The sequence below is a fragment of the Dermacentor albipictus genome, chromosome 6 (genome assembly GCF_038994185.2).
Source record: "Dermacentor albipictus isolate Rhodes 1998 colony chromosome 6, USDA_Dalb.pri_finalv2, whole genome shotgun sequence".
Taxonomy (NCBI): domain Eukaryota; kingdom Metazoa; phylum Arthropoda; class Arachnida; order Ixodida; family Ixodidae; genus Dermacentor; species Dermacentor albipictus.
In genome coordinates, this window is record NC_091826.1 from 5,815,097 (window position 1) to 5,836,208 (window position 21,112).

Genomic DNA, 21,112 nt, shown 5'->3' on the forward strand with positions numbered 1-21,112 from the left:
TTGGATTACGTGTCATGCGATCTTCAACACTCCCAGTGTGGTTGTAGTGATCATTGTTATAATAAAATGTGCTAAGACAACGACAGCGCCTAAATTCAAGATTCCGCTTATCTAGGCCATTTTGCCCCGCTTTTCTGTGTGCACGGTCTCTCAGTTTTATAGTCGTTTAGGGTTCTTTACAAAAACCAATGAGGGAACTCTGACCTATTGAGCGGTTTTGTAAGTATGAATATAATGATAATAATAATAATAATAATAATAATAATAATAATAATAATAATAATAATAATAATAATAATAATAATAATAATAATAATAATAATAATAAATCACTTATTTAGTGTGGCCAGGAACAACTGTGAGGTCTAAGTGCTGCCACACGCATACATAAAAAGATGGCAGGGGAATATAGGTAAAAAAGCAATCAATAAAGAAAGTCGCAGTTTCGAGCGAAAGGGGGAGCATCGATTGCGATAGAAAATTAGTAGCGAGTTATACGAAGTAATGATAGTAGGTTTATCGGCCGTACAGACTTGTAATCATTCACTTACTAACTAAGGTAACTAACATGGTGTCACGTGCACACAAGCAAACGTGAACACATCTCACTCGGTGACTGCGGAAACTGGCTGTCAAAACGCTGGAGGTAGGAAGCGCGGGAGCAGCAGCGAGCGAATTGACCTTCGTGCGGCATCTAGCTTCAACGCGAACGAAGCGATGAAAACACAGCGCACGGCACACTCGGCTCCCGCCGCAGATCGCCTTCAAGATATAGTGCGAGGTAGTTCAAGACAGTGCTCCCTCCGCAAGGTAGTAGTACTCCTTTCCTGCCCGTTTTCCTCCCTCGCGCGCGCGAGATTGACCCGCCATTGTTGGCTCACCCTCACACGCCTTCACTCGCGCGTACAACTTAGGGTGCGCGGCGACGATGCTATCACCCTTGTACTTTAACGGAACATCAGGGCGACGCCGACTGCGATGGCATAAATGCGCCTGGAGTGTCCATATAATTGCTATCGCAATAAAACAACAATCTTGAAGAGTGTACATACAAGAAGGCGCGAGGGAATATAAAATAAAAATGAGGAGAATGGCAGTCGAATAATATGTGAAACTATGACACAACGACGCAATGCTCGGAAAAGAACAAGGACAGCAAGGTATAAACAATATTGAAATCATAAAAATAAGCGTCAAAAAGAGTGTTGGTGATGACAGGCATGAACATGGAAAGCTTTGTGTTCTCTGGTGATCTTGCGTGGAATAGGAAACATGATACAAGAAAGGAGTGCGAGGCAAGTGAGGATTAGATGAGGGAGTTTGAAAAGAAACAGAACGTCAGCGCTATTATGCCGGCAGCGAAGTAGCGGCAGTGACAATAATCCAACAGTGCTGGAACAAGGTCCAGTGTCGGTGTTAGCAAAGCAGTGGTGATATATGCTTAGAAAATTGTTCCGGACCTGTTCTATAATGTCACTGTTGGATGTAGAAATGTGATACCAGATGACGGAAGCGTATTCGAGCTGGGGTAGAGAGATGGTTGTGTACAACTAGCGGATAAATGTGTAGGAGAATAGGATTTCCTCGATAGTCTGCAAAGAGAGCCAAGAGGGCGCATACCCCGCATTGCAGCACGTTTAGTGTAAGCTGAAAATTTTATGGGTGTATCAAAAGGTACACCGAGATCATTGATCTCAGACCTTGCACGACGGTGCAGAATTTACAGAAGAAGAAAAAAAATGCTTGTAATTTTTAGAGTGAAAGTCATGACTTTGGTCTTAGCAGCACGCTAGCTGAGGTTACTAAATTTGCATCATTTAGGAAAAGAAAACAGGTCGGACTGCAGTATGCGCCAGTCATCACGAGTATGAATTTTCTTTAAAATTTTGATACCATCGGCATATATAAGGAAATAATAATTCTGAATTCCTGAAGAAACATCATTAAAGAAACGTTATAACGGCATGGTCCTAAAACTGATCCTTGAGGAACGCCGCTAGTTGCCATGTACAAAGAAAACGTTTGGTCATTGACCTTAACGGCGCTCGTTTGCTCATGTCAGTGAAAGGGTCTCATTACATCGATCTACTTGAAGGATATGGTATACATGTCGTAATGCTAGGAATTTGGGTATTTAGCGAACTTCAGTCAACATTTTTGTTATGCGAGGGTATTATGTACATTCTTTTCCTAGCGTTTATTTTTAACTTGTCAGAAAACAATTCTCTATTTTTATTTTGATGTGCGTTTCTGTTGCTTTCAATTTCTTCTGAATTATCACCTGCTGCAATAGTACTATGTCAATAGTATGTACATAGTAAGTACAATAGTAGTGGTACAAAATAGTAGTACAATAGTAAAAAATGTCGCGCAGTGTAGGAAATTGGGTGCATGTGGTTTGCAACATCCTCTCATAAGCCGCGTTTACATGAATGCGACAACTGGCGCATTGCATCGCATCGCATTCATGTGAACGGGCCTAATGCGCTAGGAAATCGCGTCAAGTTAATGCGCCAGACCGAGGTGGATTGAGACGAGTAAGTCGACTTTCGCAATGCATGTAAACGGGATCGCATAGCATTAGGAATTCTGGGAAATCGTATGTGCTGCTGATCTGCCGCGCTCACCGAGCTGTAGCGTGACGTGGCGCCGAACGCGTCGGAAAGCGCTGCTTCACCTTCCACGTCAGACGCTCGCCGGGCTGCGGCGAGGCGCCGGAAGCGTCTGATGCGCTACTTTGCCTTTCGATGTGCGACACCGCGCGCGCCACCATCGCACCGAGGATAATGCGCTACATGTAAACGCTGGCGCATCGCATTACTCGTGATGCGCGATGATGCGCTACTGGCGCATTCTGTCGCATTCATGTAAACGTGGTTTTATTCTGCGAACGAAGTCATGCGCACTTTACGAATAGCTCTTGACACGCCGTGACCATGTATATACACCACTGCACTTTCTTGTTCTTACGCTCGCAGCTCAACTTGACCAGATCCGCCGAATATCCTTCGCCAAGATCATCTGCGAGAATACGGGCGTGCTCGCCGTCACTCCCAACGTGTTTCGACCGGTTGGTGTCGGGTGAGTGTCCAGTGCGTGCCCTGAAGGTGGCTCGCGTCATAAATTATTCGCCAGTACACTCAGAGTGACGCGCGTTTTAATTTCAACAGCAGCAAAATTCAAGTGTATTCGACTAATATATCACACTCGGGTGAAGATGGGGAGATCTCTGGCTTGCCAACTGCTGTGATTGCTGGTGGCAGGCTTGGTTTGGCCCGTAAATACCAGGACGTTTTAGAATAATATACTTACGCGTGTACTTGTTTATCTTCATCCGGTGACCACTGTTCGCTGGCTAACCAATGTTAAACGTTATCGCTGAGCGCAAGACGCGCCTGCATGATTTCGAATTTACTCGAACGTTATCGTTGATTCTATGTGTTGTGTATGCTCCCGCCGAACCTGATCACACGCGCGACGCGATGTATGTAGCGCTTTCTGGAAGGCAAGCGGGCGCCGGCGATTACGCTGGAACTTTCCACGACTGGTATATAAAAGCCGGCGGGCTTTTATACGATTGCCGACTGTGTTCGGCGCTGTCGTCGTGCTTTGAGCGTAACTGCTTTTCTGGGCAAAGGTTCTACCAATAAAATGTTAGTCACGGTTTCGCCCTGCTGTGTTGTTCCCCGTCACTACTACGTGACAATATTAAGAACGATCATATTTAGGGCATATCTGCAACAAATGTGAGTTTCGAATGGCCGGCCTCACTGTGAGACCTCTTGCTCGATGTGACCGCGGCGCGCTCCGGCCATTACTCCTGCCCGTCGGTCAAACAGTGACAAGTGAGTTAGGGGTTGCCGTATCCAGCTTGATACGACTTGCCTCCGTTGTGCCCACTTTCTAATACAGTGAAAGCTCGTTAATTCGAACTTCAATTATTCGAATTTATCGATAATTCGAACTGTACGATTTGGTCCGGCCAAGCTCCACAGAAGTCTATGTATAAAAAAGTCCGTTAATTCGAACGCGCGAAGGTTCCCTACGCTAATCCGCGTAGGGAATACTACGCTAGCCTGGCACACGGCCAGAGAAACGCGCCTACTGCCTACACACAAGGCTGTATTGTCTCCGGAACGGAGAGAACGGCGAGAGAAGGCAAAATCGGAAAAAAATCTAACCGACGCGGGGTCAGCCAGAAGGCAGCGGCGGCTGCCGCCTCTCCGTTCTACGTAACCTCCGAGACTTCTTGCCCGTTGCGAATCTCGGAGGCTTTCCAAATCTTGTACAGCTGCTAATGTTGTGCGGAGATGGCACGACAAGCTCCAAAACACAGCGAATCAAGTACGTCGCAGTTGCCCTTGCAATCAAGAACCAACGAATGAGGGCCTTCGCCACCTTCACATGTTCAGCGTCTTTGTCTCGGCAGTCTTCATTGGTTGTGCACCTCTGTTTTCAGCTTAGGAGGTATCGGCCGTCGCGATTCATTGTGATGGTGTTAAGCCTCGGGTAACGTTCGTTTAGGTGGACATCGGTGGTGTGGCACAGTCGGACCCAGAGCTTCGACTTGAAGATGGCGTGTGGCCGCGGCACAAGCCATCACTTTCTGACACGCCAAATTTCTGACATGCCCTACTGCTTCCAAATCGCAGTGTACTGTTGCCCTCCTTCACTTTCGTTAGTTCGAACTTTCGTTAATTCGAACTGAAGCGGCTTCCCCTTGCGGTTCGAATTAACGAGCTTTTACTGTAATTCGCAACAAGGCCTTTCCTTTCTTCTTTCCCACACTGGTGAGATCGAAGTCCGGGCTGATCCTAACAGCGTTTTCTGGGACGAGGCGAATCATCTCGACATGGGAACGCCGCTTGAATCTTCTCGAAACTCGTAAGGTCGAAGTCCAAGCTGACCCTAACAGCCTTTTTTGGGGCGAGGGGAATCATCTCGACATGGGAACACCCGCTTGAGTCTTACCTACATTGGTGAAATCGAAGTCCAGGCTTATCCTAACAGACGTTTTCTGGGACGAAGCGAATCATCTCGACATGGAAACGCCGCTTCAACCTTTCCCACACTGGTGAGGTCGAAGTCCAGGCTGATCCCAACAGCCTTTTCTGGGATGACGGGCATCATCTCGACATGGGAACACCCACTTGAGCCTTTCCTACATTGGTGAAGTCGAAGTCCAGGCTGATCCTAACAGCCTTTTCTGGGACGAGGCGAATCATCTCGACATGGGAAAGCATGCCTGAATCTTTCCTACACTTGAGATGTCTATTGTAACAGTAGAATTACATTGAAGGGGTTGGGTGGGACGAGAAAATTTGTCAATTGTTTACTAAAGCCTAAGCATTCATTGCCGTAAGAGTATTGCTTTCAGCGCATTACAATTTCTGTCCATCGTTTTCACTGCCCCGCACAATCAACGGTTCTTCTGAATATGCAAGCGACTAATAGTCCTTGGAGATGCATAAGCAGCGAGAACAGTCAGAACTACATACATATACATGGAGGTCATCCCACTTACCTATACGCTTTTGTTAAATTAGCTTGTTGGTCACCAAGTTTGTCACTCGGATAAAAAGAAAGGTAGAAGTAACTAAAATTTCCCGCCCAATGTGCCTTGCTCCTTTCCGCTTCTACAAAATTTCATAAGTTAAGGACGTGTTCTTATGGTTTAGGTGCTCGGAATAAGATTTGCAGTGAAACACCACCTTTTTAATCGCTGTACGTGCCGCGGCATAGGAACATGTGTTTACACACGAGGCGTGTACGGTTGATCATGACTACATGCACGCAGTCCACTGCGATTACGCGTACATAAGAGCTCTTACTGGTAGCGCCCTTGCGTTAATAAAATGCGCATTACCATAGGACGCGAAGCAAGATAGTGCTGCGACTTCAGAAGTGTACACGCAGATAACCTCACTCACTCACGGTCGGGGCTACTCATATCCCATTGGTATCGGACCTGAACATCTTATCTTTTTTTTTCATAATTCGGTATCCTAACCTGTAAAACTACCCATTCATTTATGACGGACAATTCGTTCCTTTGCCAGAATGCACTGTTGCGCTACACGCGAACTCTCGGTTCCCTTACTGATACGCTGATATTTTTGCATGGAGTGGGACGTTACTTTTCCATCTGCACAAAGACGCAGTTTGCTCCGTACAGCCGCGCGTTATTACATCCAGTGAATGGAGTTAGCGAAAGCCTCTTTTGCGGCAGCCAGAAAGCACTCGGAAGGCGTCGCGCAGCGTCAGAACCGGTAGGGACACACGTCGCTGCTCCCCATACGGACCACTGTAAAAGGCCTACAACCGTAGGATCCGGCATACAAGACCAACTCGATTATAATACAAGGCCGAATGCTAGAGCCGCTATGGAGAAGTGGTTAGTTATGCCTATATAAACGGCAAACATTATGCTGATGCAACGTACACTTTGAAACCTGTGTGAAGCGACGCTTTCTAAAACGCTCCAACACTTGTGCACCGTGTGCCTGTCCGACAACATGCGTAGATACCCCCCCCCCCCCCCTCCAAGTGACGCACGTCTCTAAGGGCACTTTTCGTTTGATCATTTATGTAAGGCACTGTTTGATTAATGTTTAGCACGTTATGTATTTTATGTTTCGTACTGCTGTTATAGATGCCTACATCGTTGTGTAATAACGATTGTGATTTAGTTCTGCATTGTGCAGCCTTTGTATTTCATTGTCTGGTTGGCTGTCAATAAGTTAATTACGGCTAATTATTGTTCTTGTTTGATGTATTTTCCTGCTTTCTTTTTCTCTCGTTTGCACCTCCTCCTTTATGCAGTGACAGTTTCTGTTTGCTTTAATTTCCCACTACTGCTGTAATAAATAGAATATTAACGATTGTAATTTTGTCCATTGTTGTTCTCGTCTCGTACTTATTTGCTTGCAAAACGACTGCCGTTCTCTTATTGAGTGCATTTGTGTCATGTCACATCTTTCGCGTTACTTCTCGACCCCCCCCCCTCGTCATGCCCTGCAGAGGGCCTTTAAGAGTAAAATAAATTATGATAATGGACCACGCGACTGCGTATCTGTTTGTTTTTTGATACTGTTAGTCCCGGAAAGGGCCATTACAGGAGTGCGAATACAGAGCGTATGACATAGTATGTGTCACTTTCATGTAAAACAGTTTAGCACAACAAAGCATGAGCATGGCAGTATAGAAAAAGTAGCGCACGCGTTTTTCTCATAATAAGCAGTAAAATTCCAAAGTAAGAACAAAGAAAGTAGTTTACAATAATAGTTAGGACAAGATATTGCACAGTAAATAATACTAAACAATAAACAGTAAACTGAAGTTCGGATAATGAAGGGATTCAAGCAGCGCTAAAAACTCATTCACAGAAGGCGATGTTACCTCTGGGTCGTGAAGCATGTTCCATTTTCGATTTACGCCAGGAAAATAGTTTTATTCAAGGTAATTGTTGCGCTGAGATTGTAGTCTGTTCACAGAGGGCTTCACGTAACAGCACATGGCGAAAAGCGTGGATTGAGACTTCTGCGAGCGTGCTAACTACTTAAAACTTGCTATGTTGATGTCTTATATACTAAATTGACTGAAACTTACGAAAGTTCGGTGCTATTGAGTTCATTGTGAATTATTAAGAAAAAGATTTCAGTCTTTCGAACATTGTTTTGAATTCTAACGTAGATACATTTACTGACCTGCAAAGATGTGTTGGGGAGTTGCAGCGACAATATTTATTAAAGATAGATCGGGCGTCTAGGCTCGGTAGTCTGTCTAGTGTTCGGTGATTTGCTTCTGCATGTCGATCTCACGTTTTGGCATACTCTACAACAAGCCTTATATATGTCCTATAATAAGCCAAGCTTATTATTTCGGGTGTCGTACTAGGAAAATTCCGCTTTGGCTCCACAAGGTCGCATCGTTACATACGTATCATGCCTTGTATTCTACTGAAGATCTCAAGTGAAAATTAGACCTAAATATATATGCTCAGTTACCATTTTAAGTTTACTATCCACAATATTATTGTGATAACATCAGGTCACTCATTTTTTTTTGTAATAGACATAAAAGATTGGTTTCGCTGGGCTAAGTGTCATTTGCGATTCATTACAGCATTCCACTATTTCCTCAAAATAAATTTGTCATTCGAATAGATCCCGAATAATGCGTACCTTGCTATATAGACAGTGTACATATTACACGCTGTCTCCGCATTTTGCCCACGTTTGATTTCGCCCCATCTCAGGGATCAGCCCACTTTGCTCGATAAAAACCGGGCGAGCCTACATGTCAAGTCCCATAGGACTGCAGAAATTCACTTTGGTAAACGAATTATGCGTTTCACGGCGTATATTTGTAGCAGTGAGGATATTTACGTGCCGTTTGTTGTTTCGCTTCATAATTTCATAACTTCATAACATAATTTCATAACACGTGTGTAAGGGAAGTCTGCAGCCACGGTCTCGCAGGGTTAGCGAAGAGAGCTTCGCTTGAAAATTCGTTTTTTAGAGCGATAGCTCTGCTACTCTAGGTCCAAACCCAGGAAAGGCCTGGTTCCGTAAACCTGACCTTCAAGTTCAGCCAAGGTCAAACTGGGCCTTAGCCTGCCACTACCGGCGGCTGCTGCGTACGTCGCGTGGGCGCCCATATCTTGAAAGCGATCTGCGATGTGTACAATGTGCACCGAGTACTGGTAGCTTCGTATGTGCTGTGCTTTCGACGTTTCGTTCACGTTGAAACGAGACGCAGCATTAAGGTCAATTAGCTCGCTGCTGCTGCCGCGTCAGGCAGCGTCTGTGTGTTGTCTTCTGGTGCAGTTGTAGATGCGCGGTAGTTATTGACGGCGCCGAGCAGCGTCTGTGTCTGTCCCAAAGCAAGCGAAACCGTGCTATCGCTCGACAAACGTAATTTAACCGCGTTCAACCACGGCAGATTTTGAGAGCTCTACTCCTCGAGGTACAATTCTCAAGGTCAATCTCAGCGAGCGTTTCACCTTCAGCTGCCGGCGCGCAAGTGTGAAGGTGTGGCATCACGCCACGTGACCCACTGCGGAGAGACGTCGCAGCTGCGCTCGCTCGAGCCTCGCCGCGGTGTACCACGTGACCAGGCGGGGGTTAAAACCGCTGCGTCGGCGGCGCTCGGTCGCTCAGTCTCGCCACGAACGAAGCACGCGCCGGTGCGAGCGCGTCAGCTCTTCGCCGCAGACGCCGGGCTGAGCCCGAGCACCCTGCCGACATAGCTCGCCGGGGAGAGGCACTGAAGAACCGTGTCTGACCTATGCGCGCTTTTGCTCGTATAATTATAGTTGAAGCCACGTTGAACCCAAGCCAATTCCTTATTGTCTAAGCACGCTAGCACCCGTGCTACGTGAAGCAAATTTGACTCACTACAAATGAACTCACGACGAATGAGCGAGGAATTAAGAACATGGGCGCGGAAATGTAACCATATACGTAAAACAGTACGTTCGGAAACACCTTTGAAGCTTTTCTGCTAGTAACTAGCTTGAACACAAAAAGGTGTAATTGTACAATTTTGCAAATCATGACAGTGCGATTATCTTTATTTCTTCCAGAAATCCGCAGACGTCGTGTTTCTTCCTCCCAGACACGGACTATGCGTTATGGGCGTGAACACTGGCTGAGTACTATTGGAGAACCGTGGGTCCGGCGGACCAATGGCACATTATTTGGTACTGTGCCAGGTTCCCTGCCGAAGCCACCTCCAGGACATACCTGCCAGAACTTCAAAGTGCACTGCAGTGTTCAGACAAAGACACTCAGCTATGGGCCATCCAGCAGGCCCGGGGTGCGCTCGAAAAGCACAAGCCTCACGACCCGCCACAAACGGGCCGAACTGGGGTAGCGCCGAGTAGGGCGTAACCCCGGATCGACGCTTGGCCAACGTCACGACGCGTTAAGTTGCCAGCATTTTAATAAAGTTATTCCGATCCTATCCTAACACGAAGTAGAGAGTGATGACGAGAATAAATGCTATTTTATAAACGATGAATCTCTGGCGTGAGAGCTGAGAAAATGGTTGAGAAAGAGAAGGATGGGTGGCTAAGACGCTTTTGCATGATCGCCTTTCAGGGTGGCTTCGAAGGTGAACGGCCACGAGGAACGGACGGAGTCATCCTAGTGCAAGGGTTGACTCACGGACTCGGTATATTCGGTGTGCATTTCAGTACCGAACACCTCCGTAAGATGTTCCGCAATATCGGTAGTCGTGCGGTGGGAAATCTCCTTTAAGATAGTTGTACTCCCACGAACAAGTGGTGCTCGCTGCCTGTGCCGGAAGCGTTGTCGACACTGCCGCTTCGCAGTGCACCTCGGCTCCGGCCGCCCGAGCGACGGGTGTAGCGTGGCACCACGGCGTTCTTGCCGTCGAGATGAGGAATGAGCCGCAGTTCACCAGGCGGCGCGCACACGAAATGCACCCATGTTTGAATTTCCTACCTCTCTTACTCTATGTTAAAATTAATGTTAAAGTAATGTTAATGTCTCCGGAATGTAGATGTTGCTTTCACGGAAGCGTACATTCATTCCTGGCGTAATACGCGTGCGACGCTGTACCAATCCACTGTGATTTCCATCAATTTGGCCTTTCTTTAATTCAATTAGTAAAACGTAATTTTCTCAATGTTTCTCTTGCTGTCATTTTTTGTTGGCTTCTTGGGAATATATATATATATATATATATATATATATATATATATATATATATATATATATATATATATATATATATATATATATATATATATATATATATATACACACACACATTATAGAGGAGAGAAGCAGACAAAAGGCCGTCCCTGCGATCGACTACTTTGCCCCCAGTGCCGCTTTTCCTCTCCATTACAACGCACACATTGCGGTGAATGCCCGGCGCCGCAGCCACATTCCCAGTTCCCCGGAGAGGCGCGAGCTGGAGATTACCCGGGCTGCTCTGGTTGAGACGCTGTCAACGGTGCTCTCGTGTCCTGTCCTTGGTTGTCATTAGATTTTAGTGGAGGTTGCTGCGGTTTTCACCCACCCTGGAATTACGCAGCCGGACTCTGCCGTCCGTCATGCCTGAGGACGCCAGCCAGATGTTCCCAGTGTTTTCGCCAGCCGTCGTATGTGCCGGTGCCTAGCGTCAGCGAGATCCTGACGTCTTCAGCGGTACCGATGAGAAAGGCGGTGAATATTGGCTGGAGTCGCATAAAAGAGCACGCACCACCAACAAATGAGACCATCCCCTGAAGCTCAACAACGCGATCTTTTATTTAATGGGTGGCGCCATGCTGTGGTTTAAAAAGCACAAAGCCGATGTTCTGACGTGGGCTAGCTTCAAAACCTGAATCACGGAAGTTTTCGACCACCCTGGCGTGCGCAAGCTTCGCGCTGGACAACGCCTGCGAAGCCGATCCCAGCTAACTGGTGAAACGCTCACCAGCTGCACACAAGCGTCGTCGACCTCTGCCGCCGGTGTGTCAACTCAACGCTTCGGGTTTGTGTCGGGGGTTTGCGTCTACTCAAATGACCTTCGCCCCATCGCGAAGGTCATTTGCGACGACGCCCTTCGTATGCTGCTTTCGGAACACCCTGGCACTGTTCCTCGAATCATTCAGCTTTGACAGAGTTTCGAGGAGCTCCGCGTCTTCTCACCCACCAGCTAACCGAGTTCGCCCGTGCTGAGGTCGCTCGCCCGCTCCTGCTGCTGTCCGCGGCCTTCCGACCACCTCTGTCGGGCAACCTTCGGCAGGTCATGCAAGTCGTAGCGCAGCTCTGCCCGCGACGCTCCGCCGACTCCCGCGCACCTCTCGGCTGTGCGCAGGCTCTCGCGCGGCCACCGCCTCGCACCGTTGCGCCATTCCTGTCAGCCGTGCCCCTGTGTCGAGCTCCTCGCTTCGTTTGGCCGAGATACCCGCACAGCAGTGGACAATGGCGCACTCCCGGCAAGCGGCCAAATTGTGTTGCGCGTGGTCTACCCGGCCACGTTCTGCCGCGCACGATCCTACCGCGGAAGCTTTAACCCTGCTCAGTGTGTTTCGCCGTGCCCGTCGCCCTCTTCACTTCGGTTGTCTTAATGCTCCGACAACCGCCCTCTTGTTGACTGCTGTTCGCCATCGCCTCGACGCCGCTCGCTTTCGCCGATGCGTCGTCGTCCCTCTATGCCGGAACGGGAGGAACAATAGCCGCAGCTCCAAGGGCAGGAACTGTGTCACCCACGCCGCTGCGCTCGCCGCAGTTTCAGTTACTAGTGCAAAACTTTGCCGTTTGATCAGAAATGTTGCGACGCCATTGTCAAACGTACCACTGCGTACTGCCAGTGCGGACCACATCACGCAGGCAGCTGCATTTGTCGCGTAAGTCGGCGTCAGGCCGTGCGTGGAGAGCGATATTAACGAATAACTAGTGTTTTAAACGGCATCAGCGCAACCCCGCGGACTCATATATGCGGAGAAGGAGCGCTTTCGATACACTTTATTTTTCGTCGGAAATATTTTCCTGGGCTATAGGCTTACCATTTTTTCAATATTTCGGGGAAAATTATTCTGCGCCTAATCGTTTATTTATCACGTTAAACGGCATCAGCGCAACCCCGCGGACTCATATATGCGGAGAAGGAGCGCTTTCGATACACTTTATTTTTCGTCGGAAAAATGATATTTTCCTGGGCTATAGGCTTACCATTTTTTCAATATTTCGGGGAAAATTATTTTTCGTCTAATCGTTCATTTATCGCGTTAAACGGCATCAACGCAACCCCGCGGACTCATATATGCGGAGAAGGAGCGCATTCGATACACTTTATTTTTCGTCGGAAAAATGATATTTTCCTAGGCTTACCATTTTTACATAATTTCGGGGAAAATTATTCTGCGCCTAATCGTTCAGTTATCGCGTTAAACGGCATCAACGCAACCCCGCGGACTCATATATGCGGAGAAGGAGCGCTTTCGATACACTTTATTTTTCGTCGGAAAAATGATATTTTCCTGGGCTATAGGCTTACCATTTTTACATAATTTCGGGGAAAATTATTCTGCGCCTAATCGTTTATTTATCGCGTTAAACGGCATCAGCGCAACCCCGCGGACTCATATATGCGGAGAACGAGCGCTTTCGATACACTTTATTTTTCGTCGGGAAAATGATATTTTCCTGGGCTATAGGCTTACCATTTTTTCAATATTTCGGGGAAAATTATTCTGCGCCTAATCGTTTATTTATCGCGTTAAACGGCATCAGCGCAACCCCGCGGACTCATATATGCGGAGAAGGAGCGCTTCCGATACACTTTATTTTTCCTCGGGAAAATGATATTTTCCTGGGCTATAGGCTTACCATTTTTTCAATATTTCGGGGAAAATTATTCTGCGCCTAATCGTTTATTTATCGCGTTAAACGGCATCAGCGCAACCCCGCGGACTCATATATGCGGAGAAGGAGCGCTTTCGATACACTTTATTTTTCCTCGGGAAAATGATATTTTCCTGGGCTATAGGCTTACCATTTTTTCAATATTTCGGGGAAAATTATTCTGCGCCTAATCGTTTATTTATCGCGTTAAACGGCATCAGCGCAACCCCGCGGACTCATATATGCGGAGAAGGAGCGCTTTCGATACACTTTATTTTTCCTCGGGAAAATGATATTTTCCTGGGCTATAGGCTTACCATTTTTTCAATATTTCGGGGAAAATTATTCTGCGCCTAATCGTTTATTTATCGCGTTAAACGGCATCAGCGCAACCCCGCGGACTCATATAGTCGGAGAACGAGCGCTTTCGATACACTTTATTTTTCGTCGGGAAAATGATATTTTCCTGGGCTATAGGCTTACCATTTTTTCAATATTTCGGGGAAAATTATTCTGCGCCTAATCGTTTATTTATCGCGTTAAACGGCATCAGCGCAACCCCGAGGACTCATATATGCGGAGAAGGAGCTCTTCCGATACACTTTATTTTTCCTCGGGAAAATGATATTTTCCTGGGCTATAGGCTTACCATTTTTTCAATATTTCGGGGAAAATTATTCTGCGCCTAATCGTTTATTTATCGCGTTAAACGGCATCAACGCAACCCCGCGGACTCATATATGCGGAGAAGGAGCGCTTTCGATACACTTTATTTTTCGGCGGGAAAATGATATTTTCCTGGGCTATAGGCTTACCATTTTTTCAATATTTCGGGGAACATTATTCTGCGCCTAATCGTTTATTTATCGCGTTAAACGGCATCAGCGCAACCCCGCGGACTCATATATGCGGAGAAGGAGCGCTTTCGATACACTTTATTTTTCGTCGGAAAAATGATATTTTCCTGGGCTATAGGCTTACCATTTTTTCAATATTTCGGGGAAAATTATTATGCGCCTAATCGTTTATTTATCGCGTTAAACGGCATCAGCGCAACCCCGCGGACTCATATATGCGGAGAAGGAGCGCTTTCGATACACTTTATTTTTCGTCGGGAAAATGATATTTTCCTGGGCTATAGGCTTACCATTTTTACATAATTTCGGGGAAAATTATTCTGCGCCTAATCGTTTATTTATCGCGTTAAACGGCATCAACGCAACCCCGCGGACTCATATATGCGGAGAAGGAGCGCTTTCGATACACTTTATTTTTCGTCGGGAAAATGATATTTTCCTGGGCTATAGGCTTACCATTTTTTCAATATTTCGGGGAAAATTATTTTTCGTCTAATCGTTTATTTATCGCGTTAAACGGCATCAGCGCAACCCCGCGGACTCATATATGCGGAGAAGGAGCGTTTTCGATACACTTTATTTTTCGTCGGGAAAATGATATTTTCCTGGGCTATAGGCTTACCATTTTTACATAATTTCGGGGAAAATTATTCTGCGCCTAATCGTTTATTTATCGCGTGAAACGGCATCAGCGCAACCCCGCGGACTCATATATGCGGAGAAGGAGCGCTTTCGATACACTTTATATTTCGTCGGGAAAATGATATTTTCCTGGGCTATAGGCTTACCATTTTTTGAATATTTCGGGGAAAATTATTCTGTGCCTAATCGTTTATTTATCGCGTTAAACGGCATCAGCGCAACCCCGCGGACTCATATATGCGGAGAAGGAGCGTTTTCGATACACTTTATTTTTCGTCGGGAAAATGATATTTTCCTGGGCTATAGGCTTACCATTTTTACATAATTTCGGGGAAAATTATTCTGCGCCTTATTGTTTATTTATCGCGTTAAACGGCATCAGCGAAACCCCGCGGACTCATATATGCGGCGAAGGAGCGCTTTCGATACACTTTATTTTTCGTCGGGAAAATGATATTTTCCTGGGCTATAGGCTTACCATTTTTTCAATATTTCGGGGAAAATTATTCTGCGCCTAATCGTTTATTTATCGCGTTAAACGGCATCAGCGCAACCCCGCGGACTCATATATGCGGAGAAGGAGCGCTTTCGATACACTTTATTTTTCCTCGGGAAAATGATATTTTCCTGGGCTATAGGCTTACCATTTTTTCAATATTTCGGGGAAAATTATTCTGCGCCTAATCGTTCATTTATCGCGTTAAACGGCATCAGCGCAACCCCGCGGACTCATATATGCGGAGAAGGAGCGCTTTCGACACACTTTATTTTTCGTCGGGAAAATGATATTTTCCTGGGCTATAGGCTTACCATTTTTTCAATATTTCTGGGAAAATTATTCTGCGCCTAATCGTTCATTTATCGCGTTAAACGGCATCAGCGCAACCCCGCGGACTCATATATGCGGAGAAGGAGCGCTTTCGATACACTTTATTTTTCGTCGGGAAAATGATATTTTCCTGGGCTATAGCCTTACCATTTTTTCAATATTTCGGGGAAAATTATTTTTCGTCTAATCGTTTATTTATCGCGTTAAACGGCATCAGCGCAACCCCGCGGACTCACATATGCGGAGAAGGAGCGTTTTCGATACACTTTATTTTTCGTCGGGAAAATGATATTTTCCTGGGCTATAGGCTTACCATTTTTACATAATTTCGGGGAAAATTATTCTGCGCCTAATCGTTTATTTATCGCGTGAAACGGCATCAGCGCAACCCCGCGGACTCATATATGCGGAGAAGGAGCGCTTTCGATACACTTTATTTTTCGTCGGGTATGATATTTTCCTGGGCTATAGGCTTACCATTTTTTCAATATTTCGGGGAAAATTATTTTTCGTCTAATCGTTTATTTATCGCGTTAAACGGCATCAGCGCAACCCCGCGGACTCATATATGTGGAGAAGGAGCGCTTTCGATACACTTTATTTTTCGTCGGGAAAATGATATTTTCCTGGGCTATAGGCTTACCATTTTTTCAATATTTCGGGGAAAATTATTCTGCGCCTAATCGTTTATTTATCACGTTAAACGGCATCAGCGCAACCCCGCGGACTCATATATGCGGAGAAGGAGCGCTTTCGATACACTTTATTTTTCGTCGGGAAAATGATATTTTCCTGGGCTATAGGCTTACCATTTTTTCAATATTTCGGGGAAAATTATTCTGCGCCTAATCGTTTATTTATCGCGTTAAACGGCATCAGCGCAACCCCGCGGACTCATATATGCGGAGAAGGAGCGCTTTCGATACACTTTATTTTTCGTCGGAAAAATGATATTTTCCTGGGCTATAGGCTTACCATTTTTTCAATATTTCGGGGAAAATTATTCTGCGCCTAATCGTTTATTTATCGCGTTAAACGGCATCAGCGCAACCCCGCGGACTCATATATGCGGAGAAGGAGCGTTTTCGATACACTTTATTTTTCGTCGGGAAAATGATATTTTCCTGGGCTATAGGCTTACCATTATTACATAATTTCGGGGAAAATTATTCTGCGCCTAATCGTTTATTTATCGCGTTAAACGGCATCAGCGCAACCCCGCGGACTCATATATGCGGAGAAGGAGCGTTTTCGATACACTTTATTTTTCGTCGGGAAAATGATATTTTCCTGGGCTATAGGCTTACCATTATTACATAATTTCGGGGAAAATTATTCTGCGCCTAATCGTTTATTTATCGCGTGAAACGGCATCAGCGCAACCCCGCGGACTCATATATGCGGAGCAGGAGCGCTTTCGATACACTTTATTTTTCGTCGGGAAAATGATATTTTCCTGGGCTATAGGCTTACCATTTTTTCAATATTTCGGGGAAAATTATTCTGCACCTAATCGTTTATTTATCGCGTTAAACGGCATCAGCGCAACCCCGCGGACTCATATATGCGGAGAAGGAGCGCTTTCGATACACTTTATTTTTCGTCGGGAAAATGATATTTTCCTGGGCTATAGGCTTACCATTTTTTCAATATTTCGGGGAAAATTATTCTGCGCCTAATCGTTTATTTATCGCGTTAAAACGGCATCAGCGCAACCCCGCGGACTCATATATGCGGAGAAGGAGCGTTTTCGATACACTTTATTTTTCGTCGGGAAAATGATATTTCCTGGGCTATAGGCTTACCATTATTACATAATTTCGGGGAAAATTATTCTGCGCCTAATCGTTTATTTATCGCGTGAAACGGCATCAGCGCAACCCCGCGGACTCATATATGCGGAGCAGGAGCGCTTTCGATACACTTTATTTTTCGTCGGGAAAATGATATTTTCCTGGGCTATAGGCTTACCATTTTTTCAATATTTCGGGGAAAATTATTCTGCGCCTAATCGTTTATTTATCGCGTTAAACGGCATCAGCGCAACCCCGCGGACTCATATATGCGGAGAAGGAGCGCTTTCGATACACTTTATTTTTCGTCGGGAAAATGATATTTTCCTGGGCTATAGGCTTACCATTTTTTCAATATTTCGGGGAAAATTATTCTGCGCCTAATCGTTTATTTATCGCGTTAAACGGCATCAGCGCAACCCCGCGGACTCATATATGCGGAGAAGGAGCGCTTTCGATACACTTTATTTTTCGTCGGGAAAATGATATTTTCCTGGGCTATAGGCTTACCATTTTTTCAATATTTCGGGGAAAATTATTCTGCACCTAATCGTTTATTTATCGCGTTAAACGGCATCAGCGCAACCCCGCGGACTCATATATGCGGAGAAGGAGCGCTTTCGATACACTTTATTTTTCGTCGGGAAAATGATATTTTCCTGGGCTATAGGCTTACCATTTTTTCAATATTTCGGGGAAAATTATTCTGCGCCTAATCGTTTATTTATCGCGTTAAACGGCATCAGCGCAACCCCGCGGACTCATATATGCGGAGAAGGAGCGTTTTCGATACACTTTATTTTTCGTCGGGAAAATGATATTTTCCTGGGCTATAGGCTTACCATTATTACATAATTTCGGGGAAAATTATTCTGCGCCTAATCGTTTATTTATCGCGTGAAACGGCATCAGCGCAACCCCGCGGACTCATATATGCGGAGCAGGAGCGCTTTCGATACACTTTATTTTTCGTCGGGAAAATGATATTTTCCTGGGCTATAGGCTTACCATTATTACATAATTTCGGGGAAAATTATTCTGCGCCTAATCGTTTATTTATCGCGTTAAACGGCATCAGCGCAACCCCGCGGACTCATATATGCGGAGAAGGAGCGTTTTCGATACACTTTATTTTTCGTCGGGAAAATGATATTTTCCTGGGCTATAGGCTTACCATTATTACATAATTTCGGGGAAAATTATTCTGCGCCTAATCGTTTATTTATCGCGTGAAACGGCATCAGCGCAACCCGCGGACTCATATATGCGGAGAAGGAGCGTTTTCGATACACTTTATTTTTCGTCGGGAAAATGATATTTTCCTGGGCTATAGGCTTACCATTATTACATAATTTCGGGGAAAATTATTCTGCGCCTAATCGTTTATTTATCGCGTGAAACGGCATCAGCGCAACCCCGCGGACTCATATATGCGGAGCAGGAGCGCTTTCGATACACTTTATTTTTCGTCGGGAAAATGATATTTTCCTGGGCTATAGGCTTACCATTTTTTCAATATTTCGGGGAAAATTATTCTGCACCTAATCGTTTATTTATCGCGTTAAACGGCATCAGCGCAACCCCGCGGACTCATATATGCGGAGAAGCGGAGCGCTTTCGATACACTTTATTTTTCGTCGGGAAAATGATATTTTCCTGGGCTATAGGCTTACCATTTTTTCAATATTTCGGGGAAAATTATTCTGCGCCTAATCGTTTATTTATCGCGTTAAACGGCATCAGCGCAACCCCGCGGACTCATATATGCGGAGAAGGAGCGTTTTCGATACACTTTATTTTTCGTCGGGAAAATGATATTTTCCTGGGCTATAGGCTTACCATTATTACATAATTTCGGGGAAAATTATTCTGCGCCTAATCGTTTATTTATCGCGTGAAACGGCATCAGCGCAACCCCGCGGACTCATATATGCGGAGCAGGAGCGCTTTCGATACACTTTATTTTTCGTCGGGAAAATGATATTTTCCTGGGCTATAGGCTTACCATTTTTTCATATTTCGGGGAAAATTATTCTGCGCCTAATCGTTTATTTATCGCGTTAAACGGCATCAGCGCAACCCCGCGGACTCATATATGCGGAGAAGGAGCGCTTTCGATACACTTTATTTTTCGTCGGGAAAATGATATTTTCCTGGGCTATAGGCTTACCATTTTTTCAATATTTCGGGGAAAATTATTCTGCGCCTAATCGTTTATTTATCGCGTTAAACGGCATCAGCGCAACCCCGCGGACTCATATATGCGGAGAAGGAGCGCTTTCGATACACTTTATTTTTCGTCGGGAAAATGATATTTTCCTGGGCTATAGGCTTACCATTTTTACATAATTTCGGGGAAAATTATTCTGCGCCTAATCGTTTATTTATCGCGTGAAACGGCATCAGCGCAACCCCGCGGACTCATATATGCGGAGAAGGAGCGCTTTCGATATACTTTATTTTTCGTCGGGAAAATGATATTTTCCTGGGCTATAGGCTTACCATTTTTTCAATATTTCGGGGAAAATTATTCTGCACCTAATCGTTTATTTATCGCGTTAAACGGCATCAGCGCAACCCCCGCGGACTCATATATGCGGAGAAGGAGCGCTTTCGATACACTTTATTTTTCGTCGGGAAAATGATATTTTCCTGGGCTATAGGCTTACCATTTTTTCAATATTTCGGGGAAAATTATTCTGCGCCTAATCGTTTATTTATCGCGTTAAACGGCATCAGCGCAACCCCCGCGGACTCATATATGCGGAGAAGGAGCGCTTTCGATACACTTTATTTTTCGTCGGGAAAATGATATTTTCCTGGGTTATAGGCTTACCATTTTTACATAATTTCGGGGAAAATTATTCTGCGCCTAATCGTTTATTTATCGCGTGAAACGGCATCAGCGCAACCCCGCGGACTCATATATGCGGAGAAGGAGCGCTTTCGATACACTTTATTTTTCGTCGGGAAAATGATATTTTCCTGGGCTATAGGCTTACCATTTTTTCAATATTTCGGGAAAATTATTCTGCGCCTAATCGTTTATTTATCGCGTGAAACGGCATCAGCGCAACCCCGCGGAATCATATATGCGGAGAAGGAGCGCTTTCGATACACTTTATTTTTCGTCGGGAAAATGATATTTTCCTGGGCCATTTTTTCAATATTTCGGGGAAAATTATTCTGCGCCTAATCGTTTATTTATCACGTTAAACGGCATCAGCGCAACCCCGCGGACTCATATATGCGGAGAAGGAGCGCTTTCGATACACTTTATTTTTCGTCGGGAAAATGATATTTTCCTGGGCTATAGGCTTACCATTTTTTCAATATTTCGGGGAAAATTATTCTGCGCCTAATCGTTTATTTATCGCGTTAAACGGCATCAGCGCAACCCCGCGGACTCATATATGCGGAGAAGGAGCGCTTCGATACACTTTATTTTTCGTCGGAAAAATGATATTTTCCTGGGCTATAGGCTTACCATTTTTTCAATATTTCGGGGAAAATTATTCTGCGCCTAATCGTTTATTTATCGCGTTAAACGGCATCAGCGCAACCCCGCGACTCATATATGCGGAGAAGGAGCGTTTTCGATACACTTTATTTTTCGTCGGGAAAATG

The 21,112-nt window shown here is 45.3% G+C and overlaps 1 protein-coding gene across 2 annotated transcripts in view; it reads left to right on the forward strand.

Moving 5' to 3' along the window:
• Positions 1-9,972, forward strand: part of LOC135921791 (chorion peroxidase-like) — a 118,872-nt gene extending 108,900 nt beyond the window's left edge. For both annotated transcript variants that reach the window (XM_065456103.2, XM_070539823.1), the window contains exons 14-15: positions 2,979-3,081; positions 9,587-9,972. In XM_065456103.2, the coding sequence (XP_065312175.2) occupies positions 2,979-3,081; positions 9,587-9,644 (161 nt within the window). In that variant the 3' untranslated portion in view covers positions 9,645-9,972. The remainder of the gene's footprint in view (positions 1-2,978; positions 3,082-9,586) is intronic.
• Positions 9,973-21,112: the final 11,140 nt, after the last annotated feature.